This window comes from Embiotoca jacksoni, unplaced genomic scaffold (genome assembly GCF_022577435.1).
Source record: "Embiotoca jacksoni isolate LCO1_2020_lvr unplaced genomic scaffold, fEmbJac1.0.p SCAF_3, whole genome shotgun sequence".
Classification (NCBI taxonomy): Eukaryota; Metazoa; Chordata; class Actinopteri; family Embiotocidae; genus Embiotoca; species Embiotoca jacksoni.
Genome location: NW_027185381.1, coordinates 11,938,119 through 11,954,352, shown reverse-complemented (window position 1 = coordinate 11,954,352; position 16,234 = coordinate 11,938,119). Strand labels below are relative to the sequence as shown.

General features: G+C 39.2%; 1 protein-coding gene across 2 annotated transcripts; it reads left to right on the top strand.

The window, feature by feature from the left end:
* Positions 1 to 1,738: 1,738 nt before the first annotated feature.
* LOC138206740 (neuroplastin-like) lies at positions 1,739 to 14,547 on the top strand. Of its 2 annotated transcripts, none has more exons than XM_069163691.1 (8): positions 1,739 to 2,042; positions 8,292 to 8,460; positions 8,570 to 8,664; positions 9,565 to 9,698; positions 10,403 to 10,676; positions 12,366 to 12,375; positions 13,349 to 13,425; positions 13,580 to 14,547. In XM_069163691.1, exons 1-7 carry the CDS (start codon positions 1,952 to 1,954, stop codon positions 13,407 to 13,409), a joined length of 834 nt encoding a protein of 277 aa, XP_069019792.1. In that variant the 5' UTR covers positions 1,739 to 1,951; the 3' UTR covers positions 13,410 to 13,425; positions 13,580 to 14,547. The 2 variants fall into 2 exon arrangements, with proteins under 2 accessions (XP_069019792.1, XP_069019791.1); XM_069163690.1 differs by having other exon boundaries at positions 12,354 to 12,375.
* Positions 14,548 to 16,234: the final 1,687 nt, after the last annotated feature.

Sequence of the window (16,234 nt, the reverse complement as noted above, 5' to 3'; positions counted from 1 at the left end):
TCCTTGTCAAACACATTTATTTAAATGATAAATTTATGTAAAGGAAAAATACACTGCCCATATATCAATAAATGACTTTTTGAACTCAGCACCAACCTAAAAATGTTCAGCATCATTCAAACTTAAATCAGGATACAAAAATACTGTCGATAAATATTTGGGAAGTGTTTAAAATGCAAGAGACGTGCGTGTGTCCGAGAAACAAAATTGCTTTCTGGAATCATATTTATGAACATAAACCAACAACTGAAAGTAAAATTCTAAGTTTACTATTTTCAGTGTCCACATTCAAGTTTAAATGCCCCTTTTTCAATTTAGCTTTTTTTGTTCTTTTTATTTCAAAACTTTGTCCTGATGCACAATTGCGGAGAAGAGAGACAAACAAAAGGACATAAAAGGAAAAATAAACCAGTTTTTCATCATATATTCCTACATCATACAATTTACAGTGCCCGCTTGAGCTACAGTACGCCTGCATTGAAAGTGGTTAAGCAGTTTAAATATGTCGGACAGCTGACATGGACCAAGAACATAACTAGTGTTGTTGTGAACAGGACATGGATGTGTGGTGAACTGTGGTACTGTGTAGTAGGTGTGAGCCTTCTTTACCCTATTTGTCCAAAAAGAAAGAGGATTAAAAGTCAGCTTAAAGCCTGCAGGTCCTGTTGAGGTCGAGGCTTAGTCAGCCTAAGTGAGAAACTCGCAGCACAATTAATACCCAGCAGTGGAGCGTTAACTTTGAACACTGTTTAAACTAAAGCATTCACTGTCAATGAGAAATACTGATTTCTGATTGGTTGGTAGATGTTCATGTAAAATGTTAAGAATGGCTTGAAATTTTCCAAATCAGTACACTTTTGATAACTGTAGCAACAATAGCAGTTGTGGAAAGTAACCATGTACTCACTCAAACACTGAACTATGAAATTTGGAGGTAGACCTACTGGTAGCCTTCTTCACTTATTTCTGTTATACAAATACAAAAAGCACTGTTGTTGTTGGAGGTCACATTTCAAATGTCTTTGAGCTGTTAACAGCTCTAAACCTATCGCATGGTTTAATTTCAATAAATGTTCAAATGACCCAACATCTCACTAGGAAATCAAAGATTGTAGAAAAAGTAAAAAAAACTGATAACAGATTTATGTATCAGAACTTAGTTTTTTCTTCTTTTCTCTCCAATTAATCATCTGACTACCCTTCACATTTATGGGGTATCCCTGGATATGTAACTGTGTATAACGTAGCTCAAACTAGCTCCACTTGCTGCAGCTACAGCAGTAACATGCTTCTTACACACCGATGCTTCAGGATTAATACTCTATTGCTGAGGGGCCAAACCAGTAGGCTACATTTACTGTAATAGGCTACTTTAACTGCATTTTGAAGTTAATACTTTTATACTTTTACTTAATTTTCATGCATAACTATTATTTGTCATTATTAAGTATTTTTTTTATATTGCTGAACTGCTAGGTCTACTTTGCCTCAGGAGGATTTGAGTAGTCTTACTTCTTATTTAGTCAAGAGAAAGCAGCTAAGTAATTAGTTGTTAATTGACCGTGTCTAACAAAAATAATTGCGTCCATCTTGTGAATTATTGGCACATAGCCTAAATGATTTCTGCTCCACTTTGTGACTGGACGCTCGCCTCCTCGCTGCGCTCCTCCAAGATCTCGCGGGATTTAAGATTTAAGGGGTTGTTAAAAAAAAATAAATAAAAGGTGGTTCCCTTACTGCACCGGGCTGACACTGACAGCAGAGCTGCTCAGGTAGCCAGCAGTAGCGCTGTGGGCTTCCTCCAGTCTACCCAGCGACACTTCCCTCTTGTGCGTGACACGAGCGGAGCGTCTGGAGGTGCGAGCACCCCCGCATCATCATCATCATCATCATCATAACCCGCTCCGGTCACCTTAGCGCTCGGCCACACGGCATTTTCCACTCCCCGACGATGATACCTGGCAAACGAGGAGCAGCAGTCATGTCCTTCTCGGTGGCGATATTTGGAGCGCTGATGCTGCAGTCCGTCTCGTCCCAGAACGGTAGGAAATGAGCTCTGCTCATAGAAAATAAATGATGGGAAGTCTCGCATCGTGGCGAGAATGCGGTTTTAAGGGCGGGATGGTCGCCTGCGTTGACTGACTTTGGGGGTGATTTTTTTTTTTAATGGTTCGTTTGAAGACTCTGTTCTTAGGAGCGCCTTATCTCTCCTGCAGACGAGCCTCATTAGATAATCCCTTTAAAAGAAACGAGGCGCACGAAGCGCTGTTTTGTTTCCTGAGCGGTTTGAAATGAAGAGTCAATACATCATGAATAGGTTTACAATCTATTCATTGCAGGCGGAAGTGGGCCACACAGAGGCCTGTGCGATGTCCCTAAAATGTCCTTTGAAGTGTGGAGCTGAATACGGAGTCGAAACATGAGCCGTTCAGTCTTCAAGGGCGAGTTGCGCTCATTAGGAAAATGAAAAGGTGCACTGGGAAATGGTGCCCCACTGAAGTTTAAAATCTGTTGAGAGCACACACACACACACACACAATCAACATGCTGTCTCGCATGGGTCGGCTCTCATATACAGGCTCAGGTATTCAGCATTTACAGCGGCAAGCTCCTCTCCGGCAGGATGAGATAATTCTCTGCATCAATCCAGGTCCTTTCAACAGAGCCCAACCTGTATGTAATTAGATGTAGGACCTGAGGAGTGCAGCTCTAAATAGCACCAGTCCATTTTGCTGCATGCTTCTATTTTTAGAGCTGAGATGCTGCACTGGGAACCATGGCTTTAACGTCCTCTTGCAACAGTGAATCTGTTAACTCTTCGTTGAGATGTGCTGCACTGCAGAATGGCATTGATTTCTCATGTCCACTTGTCCAAATGAGCCTCTGCTCATAAATCTCATTCCCACCAAACAGATTAGGGCAGTGTAACCCTCTCTCAGCTGAGTGAGTGTCTTTTGGTGGGTACACTTGTGTGAGAATGTATTCAGCTGTGGCCTTCCCTGGAGTGGACCATGTGTAGGATTACATTACACATCTCCTCCTATACTGCACACCCACTCATAACATCTCCTCTCCAGTCAGAGCTGTAGCGGATGAAGCTCAGGTGTTTGGTTCAAAGTAATAGCTCCATATCTCTTTTCTTATCTTCTTTACTGGTTTTCCAACATGGCTCAGAGAATGTTATGTTGCACTGTATGAGTATATTTTATATCATCAGTGCATATCTTATTTTCCTGGTTTCTTTATCCATGCCGATCCGGTAATGCAGGATATTAAAGTTGTTTGTATAATGGCTGTTCATATGTGAAGCTGTGAGGTTCCCTGGGGATGTTTGTGTCATCTAAAGCAGAATGGCTTTCAGCAAGGAGTCTGTTTAATAATGGCATTCAAATAATGTGTTGCTTTGATTCATTTCTCATACAGACGCCAGAAAATTTACAAATGGGGGTGTTAGGAGTTTAGTTTTTTTCAACTTAAAGATTGTCAGAAAACTAAAACGATAGTCGCAGAAGAAGGCTTAATATCTGATCCATGGAATATGTAAAAATGGTGGAAAGAATTGAAGTGGAAATCTTAATACTTCATAAAGCTTGAAATGACATCTTTGCTGTTTAATTTGCTGTTGGATATAAATATCAGTTATTTTCACTGTTCAATAATCCAATGAGCCTTTTCTCCGTGTGTTCATTCATTGTTTGGTCAACATGTCAGAAAATAGCAGGAAGAAAGCAACATCCTCATGTTGCTCGTTTTGTCTAAAAACCCAAATAAATTAAGCTGAGTTGTACAAAGGACAAAGAAAAGCACCAAATCCTGGGAATGAGAGGTTGGAAGCAGTCAGTCAAAGTGAAAATGACTTATTGAGCATAAATTGATTATTGATGCTGATTAATGGATAAATGGCTTCAGCTTTAATTTTGCCTATCTGTTACACTTGACATCAAAGGCAGTCCCTCCTGGGTGAATTTGATAAAAGTAGTAATAAATATTGTTTCTAAAGCTCCATGCTGATGTGGATGTAAAATATCAAAATCCAAGAACAGATTAGGTTTAATTCAATTTCTGGAAAAAAAAAATTCAGATCTGATTCTGACAGTTGTAATTGCTGTTGTCAGTTCATTTGTGATACATGTTGGCACGTTCACTTTGAAATGTTTGTTGAAATAAGGCCAACGTTTCTGAATATTAAAACCATTTTGAGTATCCAGTAAATATTGACCTCTGCAATGTTGACTTTTTGTACTTGTTCTCCTTTTTCCTGTTCTGATATTATTTAGCATCCAACTAGCTACTCAATATGCGTTGGTACATTAACTGGGACTGAGGCCAGATTGATTTCATATTAAACCAGTTGAAATGGATCCATCAGAAGACGGAAAATATCTGCAAGGAAAAACTCATGACTATTCAAGTCCATCTGTTGTCAGGTTGTGCTGTTAGATGTGCGGTTTGACTAATCAAATTGTAGAGATGCAATGATAAATTGAGTAATTGATTGAAAGAAAATGTAGGGGAAAAAAGAATTAATTAATAATTAATATTTAAAAAAAAAAAAAAAAAAATTGTTATCGGTCCTGTTTCTAAAAAGTTAGAGTTTCCTGCTTTTCTTTGTCCTATAATTAAGAAAATGGAATGTCTTCATGCAAATAGGTCATTAAATGCACCAACTTGTGCTCTATAATATTATAACAGCAATGTTCACTGTTTTATACACCAAATGTTGGATTAGAAAAATATTCATCGCATGAATCACTGATGGAAATAATCTTTACTTCCTGTCAGATCCCACACGTTAGACTCACAGAAGCACTTGCCACTAACATCAGTTTGATATGAGCGACGTCACTCAGACATGCGCAGTTCAGTGGCATGCGAGGACGGGGACGACTGGCTCAGCACTTTTGACACATCTGCGCTATTGGAGGCGGCAGGGTCCGTCTCTCAGCAGTTCTGTGTTGAGAGCTGAGGTGTTGCTTTTATCTTTCTGTCCCGGTCATGTTGTTACCTGGTACTCCTGTGTGCAGGAATCTATACGTGCCCACAGTATATTGGCTGGCCTTAAAGGAACCAGTTGTGGGCTGAACAGCAGGGTTTTATGTTGTCAGCTTGAGACGTGATTGCCTGTCTTGTGATGGTCTACCTGATCTGGTTGGCTGCCTCTGCGTCTTCCTACTTTGTTGCCGTAGAGTGCTTCTATGGAAACGGAGGGGGTCTATCACCGTGCGCCCACACGCTCCCCAGAGACCCAAAGCTGCAGCTTGTATAAATCTCCTCTCAATCTCGTGCTCTGTACGGTGCCTATAGATAACGCTTGTGACTACAGTCCCCATCCTCTACTTCCTCCTCTCTGTGCAGCCATGATCAATTGTTTCACTTTTATTGCATTTACTTCTGAGGGGGAGGAGTTTCAATCCAGTGAAATTAACAAGACAACCTGCCCTGTTTCTGTGTCCCTGTTATTGAGCAATCGTGTAAACAAGCTTTTTCCGAGCACGAATGATGTTTTCATGCACACAAGATGTACTGAAAAGTGACAAGGTCACGGGAGGACTTTTGGATGCGAGTGCCATGCGAGCCTGACACAAATCTTTGATGTCATTAATTGGACAAAACCAGGAGGAGAGCAGCCTCGCAGGGACGTCCCAGCAGAATTGAATTAAAGTTTCCCAGGAATAGCAGCAATAAAGGCTCAGGCAGATCTGAGGCCGTCTTTCTTTGTCTTACCAGAATATGTCGATATGATCAGTCCTGACAGTTCAATGTGGATTCTACCGTTTCCGACATCATCCAACACAAGAGGATTTCATGTTGTATATTAGAGCTGATAGGATCTGTCAGTCATATCCACTTTGGGCCACATTTTTAATTAGACAATTAATTGAGAAAATGATGGGCAGATTGATTAATAATAGTTATATGCAACCCTAATTTGAATACATAAACTTAAAATAAGCAACCAGTGAATTGGTTAATCATCTGTTTTAAATTATTTATTTTTTTATTTTGATATTAATTTGTCTGGCTTGCTGATTATTTAACTTTTGTTTTCTTTATGTTTGTCCTTTCTCGTTCCCTTTTTAATTTAACCTCATATTTTCTTGCCTTTCCTTCCTGCACCTGCTTTCCTTTTCTTTTCTTTTTTTTTTTGGTCCTGGACTTGCTGCCCCTCACTAAACCACCACCACCAGCTGGCTTTGTGAAATCACCTCTTTCTGAGACTAAGCTCACGGGCGACACCTTTGAGCTGTACTGCGACGTGGTAGGTAACCCCACCCCAGAAATCCAGTGGTGGTACTCCGAGATCAACCGAGCCGACTCTTTCAGGCAGCTGTGGGATGGCGCCCGTAAGCGGCGGGTGTCCATCAGCACGGCCTATGGCGTCAACGCCGTGAGCGTGTTGGGGGTGTCACATCTCACGCTGGATGACGCTGGGACCTATGAGTGCAGAGCCAGCAATGACCCGCGCCGTAATGACCTCCACCAAAACCCAGCCACCACCTGGATCCGTGCTCAGGCCACTATAACAGTGCTGCAGAGTGAGTGGTCAGAGTAGATCTCCCCTCCCCCGGTTTATGTTTGACTCAGCCTCCCTCAAACCTCTCCAGAGGACCGCTAGCTCCTTCCGTAGGTGCCATCCTCCCCTACAGACCTGGAAAAGGAAGAAAAACACCATCAGCTCATCCTCGTGTCTTTTACAAGTAGAGTTGAGTAATCCTCTGCACTATACCCTTAGTTCAGTACATCCTTCAGACAACAGCCTGCAGACCCCAGTTCTTCTTCATTTCCTCTGGACTTCATTTTTATTTCCCTCTAGATCTGTTCTTCTCACTGCCCTCATTTAGTCATTATAATGTTAAACTTCAGTTTTTCTCTCGTTATTGCCATACCCGTGTTTTAATAATCTGTTTTTCGCAGTGTTGAGTTTTGCAGACTGTGTACACTAACACAAAGTTATCAAGTATTAGGTGCAATAAGTTTTAATTCAACAGTCATTTAATGCCACTACATGTCTGGAAATATTTTTTTCTCTTGTTTACCAATTCAGATCCAAAATCAAAATTATGCCCATTTAGGATTTGATTCAGTTGTATAGCTAACTGTGTTTATCTCGCATTAGACATTTTAGTTTCACATCTTTTATAAAATAAAGAAGAACAAATTTATCATAATCCTTGAAATACGATATCAGAAGAGTATTATTTTGGCACAAGTACAGAATCTTAGGTCTCAATACCGCAGTAGTACTTCAGAAATAGGATACCTAGCTTTTATGTGTGATGAGCAAATAGGTTTTCAGGCTCTGAATACAGATTGGGAAATTCACGCATGTTTAAACCGGATGTAGATAATCAGGATTAAGTAGAATACCAACTCCAATTAAGATCTTCAGTGTTTAATAGCTAACTGGAGTGAGGAGTTTTCATAGGTTGGGTTTCAGCTGCATACTAAAATATGTTATTGTCGTGTTTTGGTGTTTTTTTTAAAGGGATTCTTTAATCTCAGCTCTACATTATAAGACACCCAATGGATGAACCTTGACCTAGAAACAGCTAACGTAACTGAATCGGTTGATAGGCTTAGCTGCATAATTACAATTTGATGATTAATCCATATTTTTAGGCTTTGTTGAGTTATTTTAGCATAAATACATTTTATGTGCTTCATGAAATTGTTTTGGAAAGTAATTACTGTAAAGTGAGACCAGCCTGTATTCCAGCGCTGCAATACAAAATCCACATTTCAGTTGTATCCTATACAGGAGCACTACAATTATTAAAAGGAGAATCCTGAGCCTCAAGAAAGAAACACATGTTCTACTTGGGTCATCAGTGTGGCTTGAAAGTGGCTCTAAATAGTACAATATTCATTAAATTTGGCCTATAATGCTGAAATGATACTTCATTGTTGCAGTTGAGACAAAAATACGGCAATATAGTTTGAGAAATCATCTAAAGTTAACCTATAATCCAAAAATAAACTCTTTTAAACTGCAAATTGGGTTATAAAACTTCATCTTGGAATGGATTTGGTCATCTTTTGTATTAATAATTCAACTGAGAGAGTTTCATGCCGGTCTGAGCCAGAAAATGAATGGAGTCCTACTTTAGGAAGCCAGGATGCCTGAAATATTTCCTCCCACTTTGCAACTCTATTCCTGTGCTATATTTTATAAAAAGTGGTTGGCTGAGTGAACACTTTGCGTGTTGCTATTTACATCTTCCAACACACTTTCACCCACGAGTCCTTGTGAGCATTCCTTCTGTTGTGGCTGAGGTGTGTCTCCGTTACAGAGCCGTCGATTTCTGCTTCCGAACACGCCACACTTCCTGTGGAAGGCGACGGTCTCACACTGCAGTGCAACCTGACCAGCGCCCACAGTCTTCACCAGGAAAGCTACTGGATGAAGAATGGGGAGGAGATTTTGGAAACACGCAGCCCAAACAGGAACACTGAGTATAGGTAGGAAGTTTCTGCTAAAACCTTGTAGCTTCTGTGTGAGTGTGAGAGAGAGAGAGAGAGTGTGTGGTAAAGCCAGAGTTCAGCAGCCTGATGTGTTTCTCACCTGCAGGCTGAAGAGGCCAAGAGGAGACGACGCCGCAGTGTACATGTGTGTCTACACCTTCGAGATGGCCCCTCCAGCCAACGCCACCATTGAGGTTAAATGTAGGTGTTTGATTTCTGAGCGCCTGACATCTTTGCTTTTTCAAGGCCACATTAGAGATGTCACCATTAAAAAAGGGCCTTCAGCACTAGCAGCCCTGTCATGTGAAGACCTGTGATTTCAAACAGCTCTGCTGGCTGCTCAGGGGCAGCCGGCGCCCTTGACACCTCCATCTCGCCACTGCCCGGCTCAGTGGAAGCAGATGGTGTCTTGTTTGTCTGATGGCAAGGGATTATGTCTCAACGGGGAAATCTGGTCAGCCTTTTCTGCTGTCACACATGCATCGCTATGCAGGGAAATTGGATTTTGGGGCGGTTTACTTATCATTTTATGGGGCATTTCTATTCATCCAGGCAGAAGAAGGATTTACAACCTGGCAGTTTTATTTTCTGCAGAATTCACAGAATAATACATACAGCTTACTGTTATATTGGATCACATGCTCCTCGCAGATTAGATGAAATATTTGACGTCCAAAGAGCACTTCTGTTCACACAGAGGTTAGTCAGGCTTTTTATCGCATATTCTCTGGAACATGAACGACCTAATGGGAATTACCTCTGTTCTCTCTATGTTTATTATTTTACTGTAGTATCAATTTAACTCTGAAATGCTGTGTAATTGTTTGCTGCTTGATTTACACCCTGCAGCTGTTTTAATTCAAATCCTTCCTGCATCTCTTGTCCAAACTCTCAAAAGGGTGTTATTGCTTCTTCCTTGAAAAGTACTTCAGAAGAAGAATTATTTATTCATAATTATTCATATGATGTGACCAATACATCAAAGACAGGATTATTATAAATTTCAACATGAAATTGAAAATGAAAAGGTAAAAACCACAAACCATTGTAATTTCTTGAATGTATTTGAACAATGGATCTTTGATATTGTCTTTGTCTTAGCTGCTCCTGAGATTACAGGCCACAAGCGCAGTGAGAATAAGAACGAGGGCCAGCGTGCCATCCTCTACTGTAAGTCTGTGGGCTACCCATACCCTGTCTGGACCTGGCGCAAGTTTGACAACGGCATTTTTAGGGTACGGAAGAATACAACATTATATTATTTGATTTTTATCAATGTAAATGATTTGCGACATTTGCAGGTGCTACAGTGTGTTTCAGTGTGATACAGTAACGGATAGATAGACTTAGAAGTTCCATGTAGTTTTATGCCACATTTAGAAGCTCAGTCTAATAAAACTGAGTATTTACTGTTATTCTGTCAATACAAACATCTTGAATTGTGTTGATGAATTTCATCCCAGTCCATCTACTAGTTCATCTCGCTAGCAGAAAGGACATGTTGATAGACCTAAAGGTTCAGAGGTTAAAATCCAGTTTGGCTTAAACTAGAGCATATTTTAAACAACTATAGTGTAATGCACTTACTTGTACTGAGTTACTGTAAATATCCAAGCTGAAGAAAATGTCTTTATGACTACCTGATTTCATCAAATGGAAAATCGGGCATTTGTTCAGTAAAAATAAAAGTAGAGAATAAAATGTAATAATAAAAAGAGTAAAAGATAAGGGATAAAATAACTAAAAGAATAAAAACTTAGGAGCTGTCGCTTGATGTGCTTTGTTGTTAGTTCTTAGCATATTCCTGTAAACGCAGCATGAAATATGTTTAAACCTCATGATCTAAACCAGAATATAAAAGAAACTCTGTCCATATAAACACAGCCGCTGTCAGACCATCAGCATAACCTTTATGGATTTCTCATTCACCCCTCAACAGGAAATCGACAACTCGAGCGGACGCTTCTTCGTCAGCAGCAGAGACAACTACACTGAGCTCCACATTAGCGAGCTGGACATTACTTTGGATCCTGGCGAGTACCACTGCAACGCCACCAACATGATGGGCAGCCGGGACGAGAAGTCTGTGCTGAGGGTTCGCAGCCACTTGGCCCCCTTATGGCCTCTTCTGGGGGTTTTGGCTGAGATTATCATCCTGGTCGTCATCATCGTTGTTTATGAGAAGCGCAAGAAGCCAGACGATTTACAAGACGGTGAGTCACCAGTGGTGGTGTTTTATCAGTCCTCTGTTTCCTAATACATCTTGGTAGAAATGAGTTTTATTCTTTGGTTTTGACAAGGATCTCCGCTGTGAATTTTACGCAAATTCTTGCGTTTTGCATCCAAAAGCCCTGTCAGTGAGTTGTAGGGCGATGAGGGCGAACAGAGACGCACTTCTTTTCTTTGGTGTTTGCTTTTAAGTCCTCCTTTCACCAGAGACAAACAGCAGAGTCAGCTGACACTGTGCGGTGCCTGCATTCAATTATTCAGTCTGGCGAGGGTTACCCAATAGGCAGACACTGTTGCAGGAGATCGCACCTTGTCAGAACAATTTCATGCATTTAATATTCATGAGACATATGATACTGCCGTGTTTTGGAGTTGGACACTTTTAATTATTAATGGCCTTCCAGGGACCTTGTAGTGTCGCCAAGCTTTAAATACCAGACCCATCATTTACCTACATGACCTGAGTATGCCATCCTGCGATTTTCTAATAGTGCACAGTACTTCATTTTAATTTTTTATAATGGACTATATCATAAATTATGCATTAATGGTATTTGGGCGACCTTTTCCTCTCAAGCAGAATTTTGATGTTGTCTCACGCTGGTTAGATGCAACATGCAGTGAATGACTGACAGATCAGAGCTGACTCTCTGACACTCATAGTCATTGTACAGGAACTTTTTGTAATTACGGTGTATTACTTTACCAGAGATGCACTGTTGCAGAATTGGGGAGTGATAAAGTCACCTTGAGACCTTGAATGGTTGGAGATTGTGTGATTTATAGAGGAAATTCTTGCGTGCAATGTAAATAATTCAGAATTTACTTGCAGTTCTTTAAATTAGGTTATCTTAGGCTACTGAATATTTTAACAGATTGTTGAAATAACTCCCATCCTCCCCCTTTTTTCCAAATTGCACAACCTAAACCATGTTTGTGGTAAGTGTGAGACTTTGCATGCCTCGTGAATTTCAATAAGCATTCAGCCTCATCTTGCTCCAGTCCCCACACAGTAAACAGTTCTGTCAAGCTTCCTCTGTGTTCATCATCGAGTGAAGAGTTTTCAGTTTTGTAAGGCTTTATTTTTCGAGAACGATACCTCCATGCCTTTGCGTCACACTCAATGATTATTGGAGCAGTGTAAAAGGCATGCGAGTTACTGTAAAGAACATACTGTGTGTATCCATCATTTTGACTGTTAGACGCTGTTTCACTGAATAATTACCTACAGAATAGGGCTGATATTGATGGAGCTGCTTCTCAATAATCTCTGAGTAAACAGGTGTTCTTTGTGAGGGCTGCTTGTCTGTGCATGACCTCAATATTTTTTTTAAATTAGAATTTTTGCTTTTATGTGATTGTTATCACTGGCCCATGTGTTATTGTGCTGTTCAACTGCATTCTGTGTGTTTGTGAGTGATCTCATGAGGTGGTTTTCCTTCGGCATGACAGCCTGTTGTTGGCTCTACCTCGTTTTCATTCCATGACACAGTCTGCAGATACAGTGAAGATGAAGCATAGAAATGCTCAGGGCCGAGTGCACCACGTGTTAGTTAGTCACAACTACAAGCTGAACACTTGTCACCTCATCGTGTGCAACCTCCTTGCGATCATTTTATTATTTTGTCTTCATTTTTCCATATTTTCCCTTGTTGCCTCAGATGATGACCTAGCTGGACCAGTGTAAGTATAAACATTTCCCCTTCACTACCTTATCTCTGTTTAGCTTGGTAAAGTGATGTGTGTTTCGTTGTAGATTACTTCACAAATAATGATTAGCATCATGTGGCAGGGTGTCAAATTAATTAAAAAAAAATATTTTTAATATATGTATATGTATTTTAATGAGAAGTTTCTACATTATGTGGCTTAGGAAAGCCCTGCTCATGATGCTATACCACTTAAATGACAACACTTTAACTCCTCCCTATACATTATTCACATGCAGTATATAATTGTTTATTAAGTGGTTTATAACACACTATAACGTAGCTGTATGCAGATCTAAGATTTTGTTAATCTATATGTCAACAATTGTAACTCTGGTGTAGATAATAATAGTAATAGTATATAAACATTTATACTGTCCTTATATCCGCATATAACTACAACATAGTGTATTGGTTATTTGTATATTGTTTATAAATTCTAAGAAAAAGGGGGCTTAAAGTTAAGTCCTATACTTTTAAAGGGTAAAAACAATACGAAGGGTTGTTGGAAAAGATAACTGAACCAAGGTCTGGTGAACTCCTCCACAGTGAAAAGTTGAATTTGTTTACATTTAATTAGCTGTTTAAGAAGTATTATTTGTATTACTGGTTAAAGGGATGTTCATCTACATCTACATCCATTTTGAATTTTCATCACGAGTTTGCAGAGCCTAAAAGTAAAAAAAAAATTCAAATCAGTTTGTTACTGTGATTGGCAACCAGAAGTGTCTAATTTATAATGTCATGAATCAGAAAAGGCAAACTGTTGTTGTTTATTTTTGATAAATGACTACAATAATTTAACGGTTACTTGAGTTGGAATCAGATTATTTTCAATCACTCAACTCAACTAATCTGTGGTTTGAATGCTGTAACTGTTTGATCACATGTGTATACACATTTCTTTTGAGATGGGAACTGATTGTGTCCTTTACTTTCCCCTAAAGGAAAACTAATTCAACCAACAACCACAAAGATAAGAATCTCCGCCAGAGGAATACAAACTGAGCAGCCTGTCTGCTGAGTAAGTGTTAAATTATTAAGAGGAAGCCTGATGATGAATATGTATTACAGGCCTGTGGCCACAAACATAAGATGATGTACCACTGAAAACTCCAATATGATGTTAGATTCCTGTCAGACTGGGATAACAGGTTGAATTTTCTCTTTGTTTGCAGGTCTCATTAAACATGTATTGACCATATGAAGGTAAACAAGAAGGGTCTCCATACTAGTTGTTAATAGGATGTATCTGCCATTAAAAGTATGGTTGTGGAGGAATTAAATGAGGCATGCCTTATGATTTTATTGTGTGCGGGTGTGAGGTGTGGAGGTACTCTAACCATTATGGAATTGTTAACATTATAACCATTGTTGCTGCATGCAGTTGTTGACGTTATGATTTTATCCCTCTTATCCACTAATTTTACATTTTTACTACTTCTAAAGTAATGCATGCAAGATGTTGACCTTCTGTTTGATACAGAAATGGCTTTTTTTTGGTCTTTTCCCTGAGAGTGGCTTCATGTAGAAAATCAGTACTGTGAAAAACAAAAACTCAGCAATGTAAAAGAAGATACCGCCATAATCTGGTATGACAGATGTGTACAGTTTTATCATTCTGCTGCGTACCATCCATTCATTTGATCAGACAGTATATATTGCATTTTTAAGGGCTTTGCAATGTCCCTCTAAATTTGGTTCAGGTTTACTTTACTGTATGTATGTACTGTATGTATTAAATCACTATAACGATGTATCAGATCACCATTAATATAAAGACTATTCATATTATATAATGCACTTAAATGTTGAGAATAATGAAAAACTGTATAGACCTACTTTAGGAAATCTACACTAATCATTCTAACATTGTTTTATAATTATGTGTATTGTACAGCATGGCTATTATCCTATGCAATTATTATCCATATCAATATATTGAAAATTATTGCAGCTTTTGATTTCTGTGACAAAGCTTTAAACTAGTTAGGATCACCGTAGAGCGTTGATGGCATACTACATGGCTGCATGACTTGCTGACGTGGGAGGCGGTGAAAGAAAGCCCACGTCAGAGCTGACACGTATTGAAGCAATTCCAAGATCCTGAGTCATTTTTCAGAATAAAATATCTCAAAACAGATAATGTGCTTGTGGAGTTGATTCCTTTGAAAAACACATTCAGTTATACCTTTAATGGGTGCACATTGGCAACACAGCAGCAATGCAGAAAAATATAAGCATGTGGAGAACAGCACCATCTGGTGAGGTTTTGAATGGGTCACAGCAGACGGTGATTTAGTTCACATCGGAGCAACAGGGACCTGGAAATCTAAGACAAAAAGTGGACTAGGTACACAGAAATGTCTTATCTTGTCCAATTAAAACCATCAATTAAGACATTATCTTTTTATGCAGAGAAATACAGAACTTTTTCTCAAACCACATCCCTCCATTCAAGAGTAGCACTCAAACAGACAAAAGGTGTTTTCTCTTTCCGTACTGTTCACTCCAAGAAATTTGCAAGTTTTAAACAACGTGTGGTGAATTTGTAAACCAGATTCAGGCATTTTTAGAACCCAAATTGTTTAATTAAACTGTTTTCTGACTTGAATATAAATTAAAATCCACTGACCTCATATGACTTCATCAAAATTAAGTTTGTAGCCTTGTGGGGAAGGCTTCGTCACAGCTTTGGACAATTGTGCAGACTATACATTTTGTATTAACAGTTTAACCATGATAATAAAAAACACAAACTGTTGAAAAAAACTTTAATGATATGTGGTCGGACTGTGTGACTTTCTATCTTCTGCCGACAAACATAGTGATAGACGGATATATATATATATATATATATATATATATATATATAACAATAAATTAACAAAACAATTAGAGGATTTATTTTAGTGCATGCATCATTTGTATATGCAGCCCACTTTACTGATTAGAGTATTTTAATTTGCAAGATAGATAGAGTCACTGTGCTGTCTTATAAATGAAGTTTCAATACAGGCAAGAAACCACTTCACTGAGACAAATCTTAAAACAGAGAGGAAGGTATAGTGCAAGAGATTTTTAATCAACAGTCACAGTACAGACAGCATTTGAAAAGAAACCATGCTTTTCCTCTGTGATATTCTAACACCAATTGGCAGCACATTAAACACATGATGTGGGAACTTGCAGAAGCGCACACAGGGGGGCGCTATGTTGTTGTGGCTGCGGGCTGGTAGCAGCTGCGTCCACTTCTTACTAATGGGTTTTCCACAGTATTTTCATAACCACTGCCAGCTGCAGAATAATTGTGTATTGTAATGTTTTTCTTTTTGTTCACCTTTTACAGTGCTCTATTAATTGTCAGGAACTAATTCCCATGATGTAATGCCGTGGCCTGAGTTTATATATGACCAGGATAAAAATTGTTATAAAATCAGTCAGTTTTTAGAGCAAAAAGACATCTGTGATTCTGAACCCTGAAAAAAAGCCACCGGTGGAAAGAACACGACTTTAGTGAAAAATTATTTGCTGTTCTCGCTGTGTGGATTAATCCTTCCCATGTCAGGTGAAGTTTAAATCAGTGGGATGGACCGATTTTTAAAACAGATCAGTGGGTTGTTTTAGTGACAAATCAGGAGAGTCCTTCAAACCTGATGGAGAGATTTGTGGTGCCTCCTTTCAGATTTGTTTTCGACTTGTCAACTGACCAACTTTATGTGTCCCAAATGAAACAGAGTTAGTTGTTAAAATAAACTTTTTGTGATAAGTCGAACAAACCAAATGACACTTAACATTAGAGCAGTAACATCATATAAATTGGCCTGTGACCT